Here is an 18,799-nt window from a genome sequence, read left to right as displayed (position 1 = left end):
TGAGGTTGAGCTTCATGCAGGCGTGACCCGTGAAATTTATCTTCAAAACTAATTTCTGTTTACTTTAAAATGACACCGTAGTATGAAACAATATCACAAGTATTTAAAAATCAGTTCCAAACTGATTTTTTATTTTTTTATTATTCTTTTTTTCAACTCAAAATTGTCTGGGAGCCATATGCCGTCACTGGAAGAGCCATATATGGCTCGCGAGCCATAGGTTCCCGACCACTGTTCTATAAGGACTGCAATATTGACGTGTTGTTGTATTACTGCTGTGCTCACGCACCACGGATATCTCCCTTGTAAAATAGCCGGGACATCATCCGAGTAACAAATCTAAATACAACTTTAAATTCTAGATTTGAAGCTTTCAGGACTGCAAGGATTCATACTCTTAGGTTTTTTTGGTAAAGTCACGTAGGTAAAAATAAATAATACAAATAATAATTCTTTCTATTATTATTTCTATTATTTTTTTACTAATATTTTTATTCTTTTTATTAATAAAAAATATAAATAATAGAAATAATTATTTTATTTCTGTTATTATTTATATTAATAAAAAATATTATTAATACAAATAATAGAAATAATAATAGAAATACAAATAATATAAATAATAATAGAAATAAAATCATTATTTCTATTATTTTCATTTATGGACGGCCCCCCCTCCCGACAGTTGCTAATCCGCGGAATTAAGTTACAAACACATTCCTCCTGCGGAGGGAGCTGGTAGGAACGTTGGGTTGCTCGGTCAATGGCCAGGGTCAACGGCGGCGTGGTGTATTCCGCAAATATACCCGACTGTGAGGGCGGGCACAAGCCGGCGTGAGTAGGTTAAACGTTGAGTTTTATAAGGGCACCACGGGGTGACCAGCCCCTCCCCACCCAGCCCCACCCCTCCCACCCAGCCCCTCCCCACCATCCCCACCCAGCCCCTCCCCACCATCCACACCCAGCCCCTCCCCACCCAGCCCCTCCCCACACTCCCCACCATCCACACCCAGCCCCTCCCCACCCAGCCCCTCCCCACTTCTCCCACCCCCCCACCCTCCCCACCCAGCCCCTCCCCACCCACCCCCCACCCTCCCCACCCAGCCCCTCCCCACCCAGCCCCTCCCCACCCTCCCCTCCCCTCCCCACTCACCCCCCACCATCCCCACCCCCCACCATCCCCACCCAGCCCTCCCCACCCAGCCCCTCCCCACCTTCCCCACCCAGCCCCTCCCTGCACGACGGGCACAATAATCCCCTGTGGGCTGGTGTAACCAGGAGGTTCCTACCAGTACAATGTTAATGACTTGCCAAGGCGCGGACGTGATGTGAATGTGATGGTGTAGCGCCACCCCTGGTAAGAGCCCGGTCACAAATTTTTGGCAGGGCCCTCTTTAAACAGCCCGTGACAATTTCCTGTGCGGCTTTCGTTTTTGGACACGCGAGGGGTACTGTTGCCGAACACAACAACAAGAACAACATCATCTCTGGAGCCCGTGAGTAACGAATACACCGCTACACACACACAGAGACACACACACGTTTCTGTGTGTGTCTCTGTGTGTGTGTGTCTCTATCTGTGTGTCTCTCTGTGTGTGTCTCTCTCTGTGTCTCTGTGTGTGTGTCTCTCTGTGTGTCTCTGTGTGTCTCTCTCTGTGTGTACACACACGTCTCTCTCTCTCTCTGTGTGTGTCTCTGTGTGTGTCTCCCTCTCTGTGTGTCTCTCTCTCTCTCTGCGTGTCTCTCTCTCTGTGTCTCTGTGTGTCTCTCTGTGTGTGTCTCTTTCTCTGTGTGTGTCTCTTTCTCTGTGTGTCTCTCTCTGTCTCTCTGTGTCTCTCTCTGTGTCTCTCTCTGTGTGTCTCTCTGTGCATCTCTGTGCATCTCTGTGTGTATCTCTGTGTGTATCTCTGTGTGTATCTCTGTGTCTATCTCTGTGTCTCTCTCTGTGTCTATCTCTGTGTCTATCTATATCTCTGTGTGTGTGTATCTCTGTGTCTCTCTCTGTGTGTCTCTCTGTGTCTCTCTCTGTGTCTCTCTCTGTGTCTCTCTGTGCATCTCTGTGTGTCTCTGTGTGTCTCTCTGTGTCTCTCTTTGTGTCTCTCTCTGTGTCTCTCTCTGTGTCTCTCTGTGCATCTCTGTGTGTGTCTCTGTGTGTCTCTCTCTCTGTGTGTCTCTCTGTGTGTCTCTCTCTGTGTCTCTACACACGGTGGTGGCGAGGGAGCGGTGGCGCAGTGGTTAACGCACTCAACGCTGCGTTGCATTTCCGGTCCCACGCGTCAATGGGCGAGTGATGTCCGAACCGGTCAGAACGCGGCCGTCCCTGTAGGTCGACTCAGCCTTAAATGAGTACCGAATGCGATCCGATTTGGCACCGGCGAGGGAGGGGGGGGGGCTGCAGGCCTCTTTGCAGGGCCCTCTCCGGCTCCCCTTGGATCAACTCGGCCTTAAACGAGTACTGCACTGTACAGCACTGTCCTCGCTGCGAGCATCAGCGCCGGGAAGACAAAGGCGGCCAGGGGGCAGCGTTATTGGTTTGGCCATGTGTGTTTGTTTGTTGTAGTACAGAGTTAGAGTGATGGCCTTAATCTAAGTTGTCTTGTGGTTGTTGTTGTTGTTTGACTTGCATCCCACTGGGATTTGTGCACACAGCGTTGGTGTACGGTGATTTTTTTCTGCAATATTTTGCTGTCTTTTCTTGGATATTCTGTTTGCACTTAGTTACATATTCACTTTAAGATGTTTTGTTGTTCATGTTTTAGTTTTTTTTGTTGCGGTTGCACCCGATTCAAGAGCCGAATGGCTCACAGGGCTATACCTTTAGAACCTCATTTGCCAGTAGCAAAATATGATAATTGTTTTTTACCCTTTTACCTGGCAACAAAACTGACACCTTTTTTACAAGGAGTCATGTTTTCATAGACCACAATACCTGCAGTCGGAATGCAAACAAAAAACAACTCTGATAATGTATGCACTGTCCTTGAAATTGATTGGTCCACACCCGAGACAGCTTTCTTTAGAGCCTAGTACATTATCAGAGTTATGTTTTTTGTTTGCATTCCTACTGCAGGTATTGTGGTCAATGCAAACATGATTCCTTGTAAAAAAAAAAGGTGTCAGTTTTGTTGACAGATAAAAGGGTAAAAAAACAATTATCAGGGCTATACCTCATAAATTAACTTGAACTTGAACCGGTATCATAACAACAAGAACCATGCTCAGTCCACCGCTGCATTAAAGCCTCTCCCACGCCACGTGGCACTGTGTGATCCACGTGGCGTGGCACCCATGCACACGAGCCGACTGCATCGTTCCGTCTCCCCGGTGCACGTGCTTAGCATTGACCTTGTGTGTGTTGTGTGTGTGTTCATCTCACGCTCTCTGAAATTGCGGCCAAAGAGAATGAAACAACCAAACGTGTGCCCCGTTACTAACCAGTACGCATCTGGTCACCTCAAGTTCATTTCAAGTTCATTTATGTATAGCCCTGTGAGCCATTCGGCTCTTGAATCGGGTGCAACCGCAACAAACAAAAAACATGAACAAGAAAACATCTTAAAGTGAATATGTGACTAAGTGCAAACAGAAAATCCAAGAAAAAACTGCAAAATATTGCAGAAAAAACACCGTACACCAACGCTGTGTGCACAAATCCCAGTGGGATGCAAGTCAAACAACAACAACAACCACAAGACAACTTAGATTAAGGCCATCAGTCTAACTCCGTACTACAACAAACAAACATGGCCATACCAAAACACTTTTCGAAATCACCAAAATAAAGCCATCAAAGCAATGTAACAGTGATCATGGGAACTGTGACCGAATTTTCACAATAAACGACATTAACAACATGTACTACCAAAACCCTGCAGCCATAGGTAGGCCTCGGCAAGGTAAAAGTTAAAAGGTAAAAACAACGAGACTACCTTTACCTTACCACAATACAATCACTCTACCCTACCTTTTACCCTTTAGCAGGTAAGGTTAAAGGTAATAGGTAAAAAGCAACGAGCCTACCTTTTACCCTACCATTTACCCTTACCCCATAAAAATTACCCGATTACATGGTAATTACTAGGGAACTACACATGAACAAGGTTTATACCGGTAAATGCTACAAGGTAGAGTGCTTTAATCATATAGAATACTCTCGATGATTCCAATTTTACACGCTTGTCGTCGTTGTTGTCATCGTTGTTCCCTCAAATCTTGTAACTAAAATTTTACCCACTTCCTAATGTGGTATCGACTGCAAACTTGGTATACTTATGTCATACTGATGACAACACTATATTCTATCATTAAAAATATATATATTTTTAAACATTCTTTTGTAAATGTTATGTTTCGGCTTGGGTCTAATTGTCCACGCTCAACTGACGTTGGCTGTAAATCACCACGGTTTCTTACATTATGGCAAGCTTCAGGGCCACTTCCTGGAGTCGTGGAGTTCTGCCATTACGAGTACATTTAATAAAAGCGTGTTTTTAAATAAAGTTTGTTTTAATATTACTTATTAAATGGAGGCCACGGACTGCCCCACGGAGCTTCTAGCGGTAAACAAGGCACCGTATTTACCGGGTAATACTTCGCGCTTCCTTTACCCTACCAGGTAATTCTTCCGAGCTACCTTTACCCTATCCTTTACCTTACCCCTTGGCATGTCGACACCTTTACCCTTTTACCCGGTAAAAAGGTTAAATTACCTTACCTTGCCGAGACCTAGCCATAGGTGGCTGCACACACGCATCTACTGCAATATAAGACCCCCCCCCCCCCGCTCCACACTTTTACTTTAAAACACGGGGTGGTCATTGCGTCTTATAATCTGGGGAATATGACAACGCACACTTCGGCCATGGGGCAGCATAGATTTCATACTCAGTGGTCGAGAAATCCGTATACCTTTTAACATGTACGAGTTCAACTCATGATGTTAAGACTTGGGTCTAAGAACTTCCCGCCCGCCTGCCCGCCCACCCCTGCACAACACAATTGAATGTGTGCGTGTGTTTGTGTTTCGTCAGTGTGGCTGGCTGGTTGCCTGCTTCGCCTGCCCTCCTTGCCCAGGTATACACCCATTGCTGCTGCTGCTGCTACTGCCTCGATCTGCTGGAAATGTCTGCAGAGGGCTCCCACCATGGGGACAGCGACGGGAAGGAGGACGCAGCCGAGACGAGGAGAGACACAGAGCCCACGTGTTTGTTCTGCAAGATAGCCAATGGACAGCAGGAGGATTGCGAGCTCGTGTACCAGGTGTGTGTTGGTTGTACGTAGGTGTGGCGTGCCACGGTGGCGAGATGTTCATCTGCCTCGCCTGGTGTGCAGGAGGTCCGACGGTTCGATCCCCGACCCTGCTGACGCCTGTATATTTGGAGTGTGTGTGTCTCTCTCCTCGTGGTCACGTGGATTTTTCTCCAGGTCCTCCGGCTTTTTCCCTCCACATTTAGAAACATGCGCTGAGGGTATTTGACTTCTCCGTTGAGCTATCATTGGTGGCCAGGTCGCTTCTGAAAAAGCTATAGAGCTCAGTGGACCCTGCCTGGTAAAATAAACATTATTTAAAGTTTAGTTTAAGCAAGCGGTGGTGAGCGTACTGCGCTACGAACCCGGCGACCCGTGTTCCACCTCCCACTCGCGGCCAACATCGGTGACGAATATCTGAACTGGACTTGGGGCCCCCCATACTAGGTCGACTCAACCTTAAATGAGTACCTAGTGCAGTGTGTAAACATCGGCACTGGGGAGACAAAGGTGGCCAGCTGGGTTGCGGTGTTGGCCACCCACGCTCCGGTGTGCCATGCCGGCCTTAGCCGGTGCTTGCTAAGAGCACTCGCTCTTGTGGCCTATTGGACTACACAACGGGGAGAGAGGGGCTCTGCGCACTAAACACTGTTAGCAAGTGATACGTGACACAGACTGACCAGCATGGTGAGGTCACGCAACCCTCGTAATGAACATGATGTGGAGAGGCCTTCATTGAGCAGTGGATTGTTACATAACTGAAGAATGTTTTGTGTTGACCCCCAAAGGGGGGGTCATTAAAATCGAATATATCCCACAATCTGTGGGCTAAGTGCAACTAGGTGGATGAACGTAAGTCGGGTCTAGGGGAGTGCACACTGTCTTATAGTGGGAGGAAGGATGAAAAACGGGTAGGAGTGAGTTTTTTTTCCCATTAGCAACGGGGATAGCAAAGTGCATCACCAAATGTGCACAAGTGGATGAGCACATTATTTTAGCCAGACAACGATTTAGACGTTGCAATGTGTCAGGAGAGGAAGCATACGAATCCACTGAGACATCCGAGGAGGATATCAAAGAGCAGTTTAACAATAGTTGACAGGCCGTTTTGGGCATGATGCCCAAGCGTGATGTTCTCCGACGACTAGGGGACTATGAAGCCCATGTAAGTGCCCACTATGATGAGTGGTACACGTACCATGTCATTCGGAACGTCTGCTCTACGCCAGTGTTCTTCATTGCCAGGCGGCCCTTGGTGGCCTTTAGTGCGGTCGCTGACGTGCGACCCCCGACAATACACACATGTAAAAGCAGGTGGTGAGGCGGTCCTCACACTGACGTCTTATCGGCCAAAGTGGACCCCCCCCCCCACCTTTTGAAAATCATTGAAGAACACTGCTCTACGCAAACCAAGTTGCCATCGTGGCCCACAGTAAACGCACTGCTGTGACAAACATCAGCAAATGGTTGCCCTCGGATCTTGCGAGCGTGTCCATGGCCTTAACGGAGCCCCGTGCGTCATTTCAGGATGAGCATCTATCGTCATTCCGAGACATCCACCCCGGGGCTCCGCACCACTACCTGGTGGTTCCGCGCGACCACGTGGGGAACTGCAAGTCTCTACGGAGGCGCCACGTGGCGCTGGGTGAGTTCGCCGGCTGCGAAGGTGGCAGTTGCTTGGAGGCGGATCTAGAAACTCAAGTTTTTTTTAAATAGGGCCCTATGTTAATAAACAAAACTGTTACGGGTCATAATTTATATTTGTTGGGTCAGACTACGTGAGTACAGTGCCAATGTGTGTCGTACTCCCTCCTCCGCACGACGCAATCGAATCAATAATGTTGTCACGTGAAGAAACGTGCCAATTGTATTGCTTCAGCACACTGGTATGTCGAAGAGCGGTCCAAGTCATTTAACAATTTGACGAAACATTTCACTGATAGTTAAAACCGACATTGTCGGGCGGTTGTCAGAATTGAACTCCTGTCGTGAAAATTGTCCTGCAATGCTGGGCTTTAAATAGGTAACATGACATAAGCACACCAACACAGATGAGCAGGAAGTAATACCCGAGATGAATGTATCCACATACATTACACATACATTGCGTGAGATTACAATAAAGTATGTTAGATATGTTAACATGAAGGCACATATAATTACGTGACGATTAAGGTTAGAATGATCGTAAGGATTCTGTGATGTTATCATGTTGTCTTAGTTATAATTTTTGTAAATACAGTCTTGTTGCATACTTTATTGTAGTAGAATGCAATGTTTTATAATTTGTGTGAAGTTATTTACCAGGTATTAAATCCTGATACTACCTTCTCACTTGTGTGGGTGTGCTGATGATGCCACGCCACTAATTTGAGGCCTAGGAGTGTGGGACATTTTAACCACAGGAATTCAAGTCTGGCAATCGCCTGGTGATGCTGGTTGTAATCACCAGTGGAACGTCGCTAACTCAAATTGCAAATGCTGTGGGTTTACTCTCCAGTACACGGGTGTGCTGTGTCCGCTGGAGGTGGGTTCAACGACACATTGATATTTACGCGATCTAACGCAAAAAAATCCCATACGTGTTAACATTTAATCTGTTTTCTCTGGTTAATATCAATACGGTACAATACCAATTGTTGGGGTCTCAAGGGGGTGGCGATTGCCTCCATTCCCCACTGGATCCTCCACCGGGGTTGTTGGCGTGGGGTAGGGATGTGGGCCTCACGCCAATTGGCGTAGACATAGCTGGAGTACTTGTGACACTGGCTGCCTTCCACATCCTATCGTGTTCCCCCACCACTGCAGGTACTAACGTCCACGGGCCAGATAAGGCATTTCACTATGTCTACCGGGAGCAGCAAAAACTGTAGTTACACTGGTTCACGTGGCTGACAAAATCTATGAGATAACATGTCAGTGATTTTTCGATTTAAAGCTTTCGTGACTGCAGGGATTCATCTTTTTGGTTCTTTCGGTAAAGTCACGTAGAAGGTAAATAATAAAATAATAAAAATAAAACATAAAATAATTCTCACGACGTTTCGGCCACAACGCAAGCAGCCGTCCTCAGGTAAAGAACAGGTCTGTCGGAAAGACAGTGTCTGAATGAGTACCCCCCTCATTCAGACACTCTCCCTTCTACGTGACTTTACCGAAAGAACCAAGAAGATGTCAGTGATTCTGTGAATTTGTGTGCGATTTTGGGGGGGTGGGGGGTGGCAGAGTGATTAGCGCACTGCACTGTGATCTATGAGTTCGAATCTCGGCCACAGCTCACTACGTGATTGACAAGCTATATGTGAGTCAGTCCTGGGCACTGTACGCAGAACTGGAGTGTGGCTGAACTCGGGTGTTTTAAATGGCAAGCAACATGTCGATTAAGGATTGAGGCTTGATTACGTTTTATGCTCGCTGTGATTAGAAACTGCTTCAATCTGTACATGTTTTTGCCTGCAATCAATCACCTGCAATGCACCTGATCTCTACATCTCTCAAGCCAAGCACGGTTGAGCCTGGACAGTGCTTGTTTGGGCAACATTCCTGCATGGCAAGTGCTGTAGGCTGCAGCAGGGCTAAGATGTGGACATTCGAGAGAAGTGCAGCAAAATACATTGTTGTACCATACTTCTATGCTCTCGCATCTGTGTTTCTCTGCATTCGCAAACCCGCGGTGAGCAGCGCGGTGAAGCATAGTCAAAATACCCCCATTATCCACGGCATGGGATTCTACATAGCTAATCATCGTTCCCGACTGGCACACCAATGGCCATTTGCAGGCCAGCTACTGAGCCTCCTTGTGCCCGCGGGGAGAGCGGCCGCTGGGGGGGGGGGGTACCCTTCGAATGTTTCAGATGAGCTGTGAGATAAAACGGCACTCTGAAACGCTGCCCCCTGCCCCCCTCCGTGGATGTGTGTTCTTGTAAGGCGAATGTTCTGCCGCCATGGCTGACAGTGTCTCGCGTGTCTGACTTCCCGTTGCCAGTGAACGAGATGGTTCGTGTTGGAAAAGAAGTCCTGCAGCGACAGGGCGTGAGCGACCTGTCTGACATCAGGCAAGCGTGACGCGGCCGCCCGCTCTTGCGATCTAACACCGCAAACGTGATGCTGAGAACTGTGTTTGCTATGAAGAAAGGCCATTGCTCGAAATGTCACCCATAATGTATATTTTTTGTTCTATTTAGCGCCACAACATTATCGACGAATGTGTTGAATTTTTGTTTTGTTATTTGTGCCGGTCGTGCACCACTGCCAACGCAGCAGCATCACCAAATAATATCTCTGACAAATTCGATTGCAGGAAAATAATTAAGTGTTTCCTTTGTTATCCTTCGAACGTTGTTCATGAATAGAGTGTGGCGATAATCGCCGGCCCGCACAGTCAGAAATCCAACCCTAAGTGTTCCGCCGCAGTTCCTACGGATTGGGTTTCCTCTCCAAAAGGTTGTACGTGTCGTCTCATCAGAAGCGGACGCTTAGTTGCCCTTCTCCAGAACAGGGAGACACAAATCCTCTGTGCACCGGTGCCGGATTAAGCTAGTGCGGGGCCTGTATGACATGTTATAAAGGGGCCCCAAATAAAAAAAAACACAAATATTAAAGCACAATTTTTTTACTTGCATAGTAAAGTAATTGTATTTTTTCATTCGCTATTCAGCCACATAATACGACAAATCGCTAACCTTAAACACCCAGTCGTTCATAAAAGTTGAAGGCAGTATAGTACTATAGTAATAGAGTAAGTGCAGAATCACTGAACCGGAATTGATAGCTTGAAAGCATTTAGCGTGGGGCCTTGAAAGTGTGGGGCCCGTAGCATTTGTAGCTACTTTTGCTACTCGGATAATCCGGCACTGCTGTGCACAGTATATACATCTCTATAGGCCGAGGCCACCAGCTCGCTTTAATAATTATAATGACATCTATGGCGCTGTAGCATAAGCTATTACCAGGGCACCTGTAATGGCTTTCAATCTTGATATCTTATTATCAAGGGTGAGATGATGACTGTGCGTTAAAAAAATAAACTCATTCAGGTGACAAAATTAAGAAATATGTTATTGACAGAAGAAAATCCCCTAGGGGAGACATTAGAGCCAGGAGCGGACCCACACGGAGTGTGTCCAATGTTGCTGTTGTTGCTGTTGCTTATGTTTTTGCTGTGAGGGACGACACACATGAGCGGACGTGTGTGCGCGCAAGGCAGGCTGGGATTCCACTGGCCGCCCTTCTCTTCCGTGACTCATCTGCACCTCCACGTGCTCGCCCCGGCCAGCCAAATAGGCTTCTTGCGGCTCGCCTACAGGCTCAACACCTGGTGGTTTGTCACGGTGCGTCCGAGAGCTACCAAGTGGGGACCGAATCCAGATCAGAGGTCGCAAACGGGTTTTGATTCCTTACCCGTACCCGGCCGCACCAGGGTCGCAAATGGGTACCCGTACCCGGCCGTACCCGTACCCTACCCGTACCCGGCCGGGTACGGGTAGGGTACGGGTATCGGGTACCTGATTGCGACCTCTGGGATGAAGCCATGTTGCAGGCGCGGGTGGGTTGATTCTAGGAACTTGAATTGTGAGAAGAGACAAGACGTTGGGAAATGAGTGACAAACAGTTACTCACCAGTGACTCACGGTCTACCCGTACCCGTACCCGGCCGCACCAGGGTCGCAAACGGGTACCCGTACCCGGCCGGGTACGGGTAGCCGGGTATCGGGTAGTGTACAGGTATCGGGTACCCGGTTGCGACCTCTGATCCAGTTGGGGCGATTTGGACACACCAATACCCGCCATTCGCCACTAAGTGACGGTGATGTCACCACGGCATCCATGCCAGGCTAGATTTGGACATAGATTTAGACATAGCCCTGGTCCCAGAGGTTGAGTAACTTTTGACAAGGGTATCGTTAAAAAAGGAATTTCAAATTAGAGGAGTAAGTGGCAGGTGTCCGGGTGCCAGGGTGGCATTACAGGACCGTGAGGCATTGTGATGGCATGGGGAGGCCTTCAATCATCAGTGGGTAGATAGTGATTCGAGGACGATAATGATAAAAGGTGTTGCACATGCATAAAGTTGCCACAATGGTCCACTCCTATGCTCATTAGACGGTGGCTGTAGGCGGCGCATGGTTCAACTGGCCGACATGGAATAACGTTCCATGGCTGAATAAACACGATGACTTAGGCATGGGAACATAAGGGGGACGGCTTCCACCCTCAACTCTTAAACCAAAGGAATTGCAATTGCTGAGCCCTCTCAAAAGCCTTCGTGGGCCACCTTGGCTCCAAGTTGTTCCCACGTGTCTGGGAACAACTGCTTTTTGTTCCAATATTGCGCTGAATGCAGCGGCTACCATGTTGCTCCTGGGGGCCGCTTGAACCCATTACGGGCAACATATACAGATCGTAAGTCAGTTCTTACTCGCGTGATTTTGATGCGTAGATCGTCAGCTTAATGATTTATTTTAACCCATGGTTCTCCTTTTTGTATAGAGGATCGGTTAAATAGTTGCCACTTTATTGATCATAGAGAGGCATAGGTTGTTTATGTAACCTTTATATTACTCTTTAGTCTTTGTAACACAAGTTCACGTGTTACTATATTAATGGGAAGCTGTGGGGTAACGATTCGCACACCGGACTTGCAATCCAGAGTTCGCCAGTTCGTAGGGCACGTTTCTCAAATCCCACCCAGGCCACCGTCTCTGTCCATGGGGCAGTATAAATGGGCACACACCAGAGTTCGTCAATCGGCAGGTTTCGTGTGTGGTGGGGTAAAGCGTGGGGACTCCCACATCTTGCGTCTAAGACGTCGGGCCATCATGGAAGAGTCGGTCAAATACCGTCTAAGAGGCGCTCTCGTGAGTTACGTCTATTGGAGGACCCCCTCCATCAGTGAGTGGTGTGAGCACACAATTGCAGGGCTGCACCTATGGGCAGGTTTTTTTTTTATACTGGTAGGAACCTCCTGGTTACACCAGCCCACAGGGGATTATTGTGTCCGTCCGTCGTGCATCCAAAAATGGTAGGGGTGGGGCTGGGTGGAGAGGGGAGGGTGGGGAGGGGCTAGGTGGGGAGGGGCTGGTCACCCCGTGGTGCCCTTATAAAACTCAACGTTTAACCTACTCACGCCGGCTTGTGTCCGCCCTCACAGTCGGGCATATTTGTGGAATACACCACGCCGCCGTTGACCCTGGCCATTGACCGAGCAACCCAACGTTCCTACCAGCTCCCTCCGCAGGAATGTGTTTTAAAAAGCATCATGTGTTTTAAAAAGCATCTTTAGACACTTGTGAACAAAGAGAGTGTCAATTTTAAAATACATATGGCTCTACGCACTTCACTGACCTCGCTGCGCGTGTGTATTCCTCAGTCTGATCAGTTGATCAAGATACTTGAAGCCTTTCCAGAGGAGTCGGCAGAGGAAGGAAGCAAGGCCCACTGAGCTCATCACTTGTGTACAATCCACGCGCGGTGATTACATACATTTAAAGCTAATTCGCTTGGATATATGGAGCTTGTTTCCACACTGCTGCTGGCTGAAGGACATGTGCTGATCATTAATTATTGCTGCTCTTTGGTGAATTAACATTGTTTTCTGTCGATTGTAAACTCTCGCATTAAATGTAATATCGGCGATGTGCCTACCCAAGCGTTTGTCATTCCCAGGTGTTTAACAGAATTGAGGAAGTGGTTGCATGATATATATATACACACAGGCGTCCCTGGCATTACGCGCGGCACGCATTCCCGAAAAACGGCGCGTAATTCGAATCGCGCTGTATGAAGCCTATTTCCCCAAAGACATACATGTTATACAGGGGGGTACGGTACCGAATACAAAATCGAGTATCATTTCATTATATTAGCCCTGGATTTACAAAACACGTATAAATGTAATACTTAATAACTATATTAACATTACAAAGTTACTTAATACGGAGTTTAATAACAAATAATTTAAATTAAATATATTAGTACTCAGAAAGATTACCCTTCTTGAATGCTTCCGTGGGCTGCTTGAAGCAGCAACACGCATGCAAAGGCAGATCTAAGATGTTACTCCCAGCCCGTGACGCTGGGTGCTGCCATGGCTGCTATAATTTTTATCATTTCAAATGTAGTTTAAAAAAAACTTTACAATGTTTTTTTTGCAACGTGTAACTGAAACACATAGCGTAAGTGTGACGTATGTCCCTAGAATATGAATGAATTGTGTAACAGCGAATTCACGCTTTGGGGGGGGCGGGAGAGCGTTACGTAAGATGCCTTCACTGTATATGGAATGGATTTTGCACATATCTGGTGTTGTAAACTCTACATGCGATCGTGCAGTTATGGTTGATAATGTTGCTAGGCATGAGTAATATCTGGTGTTGTAAACTCAACATGCAATCGTGGAATTATGGTTGGTAGTGTCGCTAGGCATGAGTAATCCTAAACACACGCTTCGGGCTCCAAGCAGCTCACGAGGGCTGGGATTCCTTAAAAAATAGGGTTTAACTATTATCAGCTTTTATGCAAATCCTAATCAATCTAAACATCGAAATAACATAAAACTCTCATTTAGTCTGCATCTCTCTACTGTCATCTAACTCCATTTGTATATCTTGTCGACAACCCTCATTTCACTGCATCTGTCTCATCTGTATTTAGCATCATCTTTTCTGTCATCTCTTTTAGTTTATGAATCAAAAGGGGAGTTGGGGTGGCGGGGTCAAACATATTTTTGCTTAGGGCCCCCCCAAATGGGCATCACCGCGGGTCAGAGGTGGCAAACGGGTTTTGATTCCTTACCCGTACCCGGCCGCATCAGGGTCGCAAATGGGTACCCGTACCCGTACCCAGCCGGGTACGGGTACCCGTTCCCTACCCGTACCCGTACCCTACCCGAAATGAGTGACAAACGGTTACTCACCAGTGACTCACGGCCTACCCGTATCCGTACCCGGCCGCACCAGGGTCGCAAACGGCTACCCGTACCCATACCTGTACCCGGCCGCACCAGGGTCGCAAACGGCTAACCGTACCCGGCCGGGTACGGGTAGCCGGGTATCGGATAGGATACGGGTATCGGGTACCCGGTTGCGACCTCTGCCGCTGGTACCGCTGGTCATGGTGCGACACTTCAGGCCGGTGGGTCCCAATATTTCTTGACCCGTGCGGACCGGCCGGTGTTGGGAACCACTGCTCTAAGCTATGCCTGAAACAAAGCGATATATAATTCACGTTGACACGATTTCCCTTAATAACAAAGGTGCGAACTCGATACAGCAGGAGCGTCTCATCCGCAAAAGAGTGGAATCAAGTGCAGCAGTTATATTCAAGTTACGGGGGCCAGATTCACATCTTGTTGAAGCGGACACAGCACATTGTTGGCGATGCACACACACACACACACAGGTGAATCTGTACCACCACGCGGCGGCTGCCCGCCACGCATATTAAGTACAGTCCGTATCCTTGGCCGGATTATTCGGGCTGTGGATTAACATTGGTCAATCCGCATCCATCGGTGGTTTCATTAATAGCTGCTCTTCTTCACTCAGTCGTCGTGGGTCAGTCACTCAGTGGCCACATGATCGGGAAACGTCGGAAAGTCAACTGTTGAAATAAATATTCTTGGTTCTTTCGGTAAAGTCACGTAGAAGGGAAATGATAAAATAATACAAATATGAAACGATAAAAATTCTCACGACGTTTCGACTGCAACACAAGCCATCATCATCAGGTGTGAAATCCACAGCAAGAAAATTTTCCACAGCAAGAAAATTTTCTTGCTGTGGATTTCACACCTGATGATGATGGCTTGTGTTGCAGTCGAAACGTCGTGAGAATTTTTATTTTTATATTTGTATTAAGCCATCATCATCAATCCACAGCAAGAAAACTTTCTTGCTGTGGATTGATGATGATGGCTTGTGTTGCAGTTGAAACGTCGTGAGAATTTTTATTGTTTTATATTTGTATTATTTTATTATTTCCCTTCTACGTGACTTTACTGAAAGAACCAAGAATATGAATCCCTGCAGTCACGAAAGCTTTAAATCAAAGTTTGCTGAAATAAAGTTATATTTTTGCAAATGTCAATATGTTCAGGAGCTAAAATAAGTTGATGGATTTTCTGCTATACCCCCCCCCCCCCCCCATTTTATCCAGACCCTTCCCTCTTCACCCCACTACTCTGGATGATCTAAAGTTGGATCATTTCACAATTTTATTAGTGTTGATTATAACCCAGTGGTGGAAATGCCACGTTCTTATGACAGGGCCCGAGAGGTCATGCTCTATGAACCAGGCAACCTGAACGACTAACATCGGTGGAGAGTGGTATCTGGAACAAGTTCAAGTTCATTGATTAGGTATAGCCTTGTGAGCCATTCGGCTCTTCGGGTGCAACCGCAACCAAAAAAAACATGAACAAAAATCATCTTAAAGTGAATATGTGACTAAGTGCAAACGGAAAATCCAGGAAAAGACAGCAAAATATTGCAGAAAAAAACACCATACACCAGTCCTGGGCACACACACACACACCACCCCCCCCAGACCACCACTTAACCAACCAGGGTGGTGAAGTATGGTTAAACAACTCTCCTGGCTGACCAGGCGTGGCCAGGGAGGTCGTCATCCAGCAGTCGAATGACAAAACGAGCTGTCGACCTCTCTCACACAATACACAAAGTAAGGGCTCTTGTTACATAGGAAACGCGTTGCTGTCACTGGCAACGCACACACATAGGCAAAGATCCCCCGTGTAGCCTTAGCATACTGTCGGGGCAAGTGCTGTTAGCGATGACCTATGAAGGCCGGCACGGCACAGGAGGGGGGGGGGGGGTAGCCAGCAACCACGCCCGGCCGCCTTTGTCTCCCCGGCGGCGATGTTCACGCACCACCTACCGGGTACTCATTTTAGGCTGAGTCGACCTAGGGGAGGCCCAGAAACCCATACATACCCCCCCCACACACACCAATACTGACTGTTGGAGCGAGCTCGTTCAAGGGAACGCCTATTAAATTTATATTCTTAGGTTTTTTCGGTAAAGTCACGTAGGTAAAAAATTTAAATTAATAAAAGTAAAATAAAATAAAAATCACGTTTTGTGTGCTGTACTTGGCCCTTCCCCCCTCTCCAACCATTATATAAACGGAGTGGTAGCTCCTGAAATCTCTCATTTACTTGATACAGCTGTCGTGGCTGTGACGGTTCCACCTGAAGACGGAAGCTTGTGTTGCCTCCGAAACGTCGTGATTTTTATTTTATTTTATTTTTATTTTACTTTTATTAATTTTAATTTTTTACCTACGTGACTTTACCGAAACAACCTAAGAATATGAATCCTTGCAGTCACGAAAGCTTCAAATCTAGAATTAACGCCTATTAAAGTTGAGCAGAAGAAGCACTAGAGTTGACAAAGTTGCCCAAACCACAGCTCCTACACTAGAATCATCAAAGAACACACAGGCAGATTGACAACCATACATACAACAACGATCCCCCGTGTAGCCTGTAGGGGCAAGTGCTGTTAGCGAGCACCTATGGAAACCAGAACGATACACGAAGGGGTGTGTGGCCAGCACCACACCCGACCGCCTTTGTCTCCCCAGTGGCGATGTTTACGCATCGCACCAGGAACTCATTTGAGGCTGAGTCGACCTAGGGGAGGCCCGGTCACCCGGGTCACCACCGCTTCACCCACAGAGACACTCACAGAGACAGAGACACCCACAGAGACACGCAGAGACAACAACAACAACCGCCATTCGCCACTAAGTGGCGGTGACGTTACCACGACGCTTGTGCCAGGCCATGTGCACCTTTGAGGCCACGTGAAACGCAGAGACACCCACAGAGACACGCAGAGACACCCACAGAGACACACGCAGAGACACCCGCAGATACACCCACAGAGACACACACAGAGACACCCACAGAGACACGCAGAGACACCCACAGAGACACACACAGAGACACCCGCAGAGACACACGCAGAGACACCCACAGAGACACACAGAGACACCCACCCCGTGTATGTCGCCTGTAAAATGGACTTGTGTAGGTGACAAGTGCTGTTAGCGAGCACCTATGAAGGCCTTGGCACGGCACACGAGCGGGTGGGTGGCCAGCACCACGCCCGACCGCCTTTGTCTCCCCGGGTCACTCGTTTGAGGCCGAGTCGACCTAGGGGAGAGGCCCAGGGACAGGTTCCGTGAGCGGGAATCGAACCCCGGGGACCTGCCGGGTTCGTCGTTCACTACCGCTCCCCATAGACGCACGAAACACGTGGACATTCACACACACACGCAAGGAACACGTGTGTACACGCACATGTGTAGACTCACTCTCACGCAAGGAACACGTGTGTACACGCACATGTGTAGACTCATACACACGCAAGGAACACGTGTGTACACGCACATGTGTAGACTCACTCACACACACACACGCAAGGAACACGTGTGTACACGCACATGTGTAGACTCACACAAAGCAATGAACACGTGTGTAGAATCACTCACACACACGCAATGAACACGTGTATACACGCACATGTGTAGACTCACACACACACAAGGAACACGTGTGTACACGCACATGTGTAGACTCACACACACATGTGTACTCACACTCACACACGCAAGGAACACGTGTGTACACGCACATGTGTAGACTCACACACACGCAAGGAACACGTGTGTACACGCACATGTGTAGACTCACACACACACGCAAGGAACACGTGTGTACACGCACATGTGTAGACTCATTCACACACACACACGCAAGGAACACGTGTGTACACGCACATATGTAGACTCACACACACGCACATGTGTAGACTCACACTCACACACGCAAGGAACACGTGTGTACACGCACATGTGTAGACTCACTCACACACAAGCAAGGAACACGTGTGTAGACTCACTCACACACACACGCAAGGAACACGTGTGTACACGCACATGTGTAGACTCACACACACGCAAGGAACACGTGTGTACACGCACATGTGTAGACTCACTCACACGCAAGGAACACGTGTGTAGACTCACTCACACACGCAATGAACACGTGTGTACACGCACATGTGTAGACTCACACACAAGCAAGGAACACGTGTGTAGACTCACTCACACGCAATGAACACGTGTGTACACGCACATGTGTAGACTCACACACACACAAAGCCAATGACAGTCAGGTCACGCACCTACCTCTCTCTGGGGGGGGGTGGGCAGTGAGTTGAGTGTTGGACTGACAGACACACAGCGGCCTCGTGAGGAAGTCGCCTTTTGAAGAAGTAAAACGTCGGCGGTGTTTCGTCAACGTCCGGATGATGGGGGGTGGGGAACAGCTGAGCGAGACCAATGCAAAGGGGGAGAGAACCTGAACTCCACCGCTCAATGTAAGGGGGGGGGGGGGGGGAGAGAACCTGAACTCACCACTCAATGCAAAGGGGGAGAGAACCTGAACTCCACCACTCAATGTAGGGGGGGAGGGGAGAGAACCTGAACTCACCACTCAATGCAAGGGGGGGGGGAGAGAACCTGA

General features: G+C 48.0%; 2 protein-coding genes and 1 long non-coding RNA gene across 8 annotated transcripts in view; 1 reads left to right on the top strand and 2 right to left on the bottom strand.

Moving 5' to 3' along the window:
• Nucleotides 1–18,799, bottom strand: part of LOC133353202 (uncharacterized) — a 102,895-nt gene that overhangs the window by 40,756 nt on the left and 43,340 nt on the right. The window lies entirely within an intron of this gene.
• LOC133353199 (phospholipase ABHD3-like) overlaps nucleotides 1–18,799 on the bottom strand; it is a 61,187-nt gene that overhangs the window by 40,756 nt on the left and 1,632 nt on the right. Inside the window, exon 2 of one of the 5 annotated variants that reach the window (XM_061569252.1) lies at nucleotides 18,459–18,602. The exons of 1 other annotated variant lie outside the window; for it this stretch is intronic. The gene's annotated coding sequence lies outside the window, so the exon portion shown is untranslated. Of the gene's footprint in view, nucleotides 1–17,268; nucleotides 17,426–18,458; nucleotides 18,603–18,799 lie in introns of those variants that run through there. 3 more of the 5 variants (XM_061569254.1, XM_061569253.1, XM_061569255.1) reach the window with 3 other exon arrangements.
• On the top strand, nucleotides 1,260–12,895 carry HINT3 (histidine triad nucleotide binding protein 3). Of its 2 annotated transcripts, none has more exons than XM_061569257.1 (6): nucleotides 1,260–1,496; nucleotides 5,074–5,259; nucleotides 6,775–6,892; nucleotides 9,233–9,302; nucleotides 10,454–10,577; nucleotides 12,617–12,895. In XM_061569257.1, exons 2-6 carry the CDS (start codon nucleotides 5,122–5,124, stop codon nucleotides 12,686–12,688), a joined length of 522 nt encoding a protein of 173 aa, XP_061425241.1. In that variant the 5' UTR covers nucleotides 1,260–1,496; nucleotides 5,074–5,121; the 3' UTR covers nucleotides 12,689–12,895. The 2 variants fall into 2 exon arrangements, with proteins under 2 accessions (XP_061425241.1, XP_061425240.1); XM_061569256.1 differs by having other exon boundaries at nucleotides 1,261–1,496; nucleotides 5,031–5,259.

The sequence above is a fragment of the Lethenteron reissneri genome, chromosome 43 (genome assembly GCF_015708825.2).
Source record: "Lethenteron reissneri isolate LAM-NWPU_2019-01 chromosome 43, ASM1570882v1, whole genome shotgun sequence".
Taxonomy (NCBI): Eukaryota; Metazoa; Chordata; class Hyperoartia; order Petromyzontiformes; family Petromyzontidae; genus Lethenteron; species Lethenteron reissneri.
Note: the sequence above shows the minus strand (reverse complement) of the source record. Positions and strands in the feature narration are given on the sequence as shown.